Raw genomic sequence first — 2,985 nt, forward strand, 5'->3', positions numbered from 1 at the left:
GAAAAGGTTTTCATTTTCTGTCACCTGCGTTCCTAGCAAATGAACTACCTGAGATTTTTATGATTCTGAAAATTAAAAAAAAGGGAGCCACATCATGAAATAACAGACTAGGGGAGAGCCACGTGTGGTGGTGCACTCCTGTAATCCCAGCACCTGGGAGGCTGAGGCAGGAGGATCACTACCAACTGGAGGCCAGCCTGGGCTACACAGGGAGTTCAAGGCCAGCCTGGAGTACAGGGCAGGCCTCTGTCTCAAACAAACAATCAAACAAATACACGAAGGGACCCTGATCTGGTGTTGGGAGGTAGGAGTGACAACAGTTCTGTCCTTTAGGGACCCAGGCGCAAACATGTTTACGCGGACTCTGAAACAGCCTGCTTTTTAAAACAAACCAAAGGACAAGGAAGAACAAACCGTTCCCAGGTTGCTTTTATTTCACGAAATCTGAGCTCCGCCCTGCCACTGCCATGGGCAGGGCTTGGGGCAGCACCACACAGGACCGCGCCGTGAGGGCTGCCCTGGCCGGTCCATGTGACTAGAGTCCGCGGCGAGGGTCGGCCCGGCCGTCCCCCTGGTCCCTCTGCGTCCCCGCGCCTCAGACGGGCGAGAAGCAGCCTCCTCGCCCCGTGGCCCCGCGCCCGCTCCGGATCTGCGCCCCGACCGCCCGGGCCGAGGCGTGGGCCCTGCTCCTGCGGCTCCGGCCCCGCCCGCTCCGACCTCCCGGTGCCTGATGCTGCGGCTCGGGCAGCGCCCCGGAGGCCCGCCGCCGCGTCCTTGGGCCACAGCCGAAGTCACTGTCCCCTAGGCCCCGGCAAGGAGCTAGGCGGCCTCCGGCTGCAGCAGCACGGTGGTGGCCCGCAGGGGGTAGTAGCGGCCCCGCCAGGTCCTCCAGAAGATCCCCTTTTTCCGCTGCTGCCGCTGCCGGGGCATGGCGTGGAAGTACTGGCCGTTGAGGTTGGAGTGGCTGCAGGTCCCAAACCACCAGCCGCCTGTTGGGGTCAGAGGGGAGAGGGCCGATCACCACCCCGGGTCTCCACATGGAGCACAGGGGGTGGAGGTGAGGCTGGGCTTCCATTTCACACATTTTAAATGGGAAGATTTGGGCAGTGATGATCAAACTGTGTTCCGAGGAACCCCAGGTTGCAAAAAGCAGCTCACTGTGTAGCTCAGGCTAGGATCAAACCTGACCTGGGGGCTGGGATTTAGCTCAGCGGCACAGCACCTGCCTGGCAAGCGCAAGGTCGTGAGTTCAATTCCCAGGTACGGGAAAAAACAAAACAAAACAAAAAAAACCTGGTCAATCCTCCTGCCTCAGCATCCCAGGTACCGGGATTATAGGAAGCCCGGCTTAAGACCAAGTAGTTTCAGGGGTCTTGGGCATTCCCTTTCCTGTAATCACAGTGATCAGCTTGTATGGGCTGAGGCCACAGCCAGTTACAGCACTTCTCTATACCTGACACACGGCAGACTTTTTTTTTTACTTTTTTAAAAAAGACTTTCTGCTGGACACAGTGGCACATGCCTGTAACTCGGGCACTCTGGGAGGCTGAGGCAGAAGAGGGCAAATTTCAGCCAGCCTGGTGATTAAACAAGATCCTGTCACTTTTGGTGGCTTTTTTTTTTTGACACAGGGTCTTGCTATGTAGCTCGGGCTGGCCTGGAACTTACAGCTGGCCTCCAACTCACAGTGATCCTCCTGCCTCAGCCTCCTGAGTGCTGGGATTACAGGCATGCACCTCCACAGCTGACAAGGTGTTTTATGATAAGAAAAAATAAATGGCTGGGGATGGAGCTCAAGGTGAAAGCTCTGGGTTCAATCCCCAATGCTGCAAAAAAAAAAAAAAAAAAATTCTCCAACCAGCATCCTTTACACCAGTTTGTATCACCTTGAGTGATGTGAAATTACAACAGTCTGTCAGAAGGTAATTTCAGAGCTGGGCATGGTGGTGCATGCCTGTCATCTCAGAAGTCAGGAGGCTGAGGCAGGAGGATCACTTTGAGTTCAACACCAGCCTGGGCTACATAGTAAACTCAAGGCCCCACACCTGGACTACATAGCAAGACCTTGTCTCAAAAAATAAAAGGAACAATACAGAGGTTGCCTTGGTGGCTCTGCCCTATCCAGCACTCTCCCACCAAGGTCTTGTTGAAATTTCCTAACACTCCTATGATGTGCGCCCCCTGGCAGCACCCATTTTAGAGACAGGAAAACTGAGGCGGAACAGGTGCAAGTGGGTGCGGAGCTCACCAGAGAGGCTCTTGGCACAGTTGAGGTCCCCGCGCAGGTCGTGGTCCTGGTCCCACGTGGAGAAGGGCAGGGAGAGGCTGCTGGACGCAGCGGAGGCGTTGGCGCCCAGCTCAGTGGCCACGGGCGCCGCAAGCTGCAGGCTGTAGGAGGTGTCCTCGCCGCCCAGGCGGGCCGGGAAGCGCAGCGACTCCGTGTTGCCTTCCCAGTCCCGCAACTGCACGGCCAGGCGGCCGCCGCGGTCACCCGCGATGCGGTGCATCTTCTCCAGGCCCAGCCAGAACTCGCCTGCGCAGGTCAGGACCGCAGGACAGGAGGCAGGGTGAGAAGGGCGGAATCTGCACCGCTCCGCCACACCCTGCCCCGCCCCGCCCCGCCCCGCCCCGCCAGCCGGGGACACTCACCTCGGGGGTCCCCGAAGCCCGCCTTGTAGGCTTCCCAGGGCTGATTGAAGTCCACCGAGCCGTCCAGGCGCCTCTGAATCACCGTCCAGCCTCCGTCTGCCCAGAGACACAAGGTCACCAGGGGGCGCCTTCACGGGGACTGCAGCAAGCCCAAGATCCCCCCGACCCGGGCAGGGCAACCCTGAGGTGTGTGGGGAGGTGAGGCAGGGGCAGGAGGCCGGTGAGCTGCGGCTGGCAGGGGCGCAGGCCAGGCTGTGTCTCCAGGACAGGGAGGGAAGGAGGGGCAGGAGAAGTCTGCAAAGCCAGCTGAGGATCTCTTTAATTTTTTTTTTTTTT

At 58.5% G+C, this 2,985-nt stretch overlaps 1 protein-coding gene across 1 annotated transcript in view; it reads right to left on the minus strand.

Annotated features, from left to right (window-relative positions):
* Positions 1-411: 411 nt before the first annotated feature.
* The window catches only part of Angptl4 (angiopoietin-like 4), a gene marked incomplete in the record, with an annotated part of 6,654 nt that continues 4,080 nt past the window's right edge, over positions 412-2,985 (minus strand). The window contains 3 exon segments of the mRNA XM_013509151.1: positions 412-989; positions 2,249-2,533; positions 2,650-2,745. Coding sequence (XP_013364605.1) covers positions 820-989; positions 2,249-2,533; positions 2,650-2,745 — 551 coding nt within the window.

Source organism: Chinchilla lanigera, unplaced genomic scaffold (genome assembly GCF_000276665.1).
Source record: "Chinchilla lanigera isolate Chin_1 unplaced genomic scaffold, ChiLan1.0 scaffold00162, whole genome shotgun sequence".
Classification (NCBI taxonomy): Eukaryota; Metazoa; Chordata; class Mammalia; order Rodentia; family Chinchillidae; genus Chinchilla; species Chinchilla lanigera.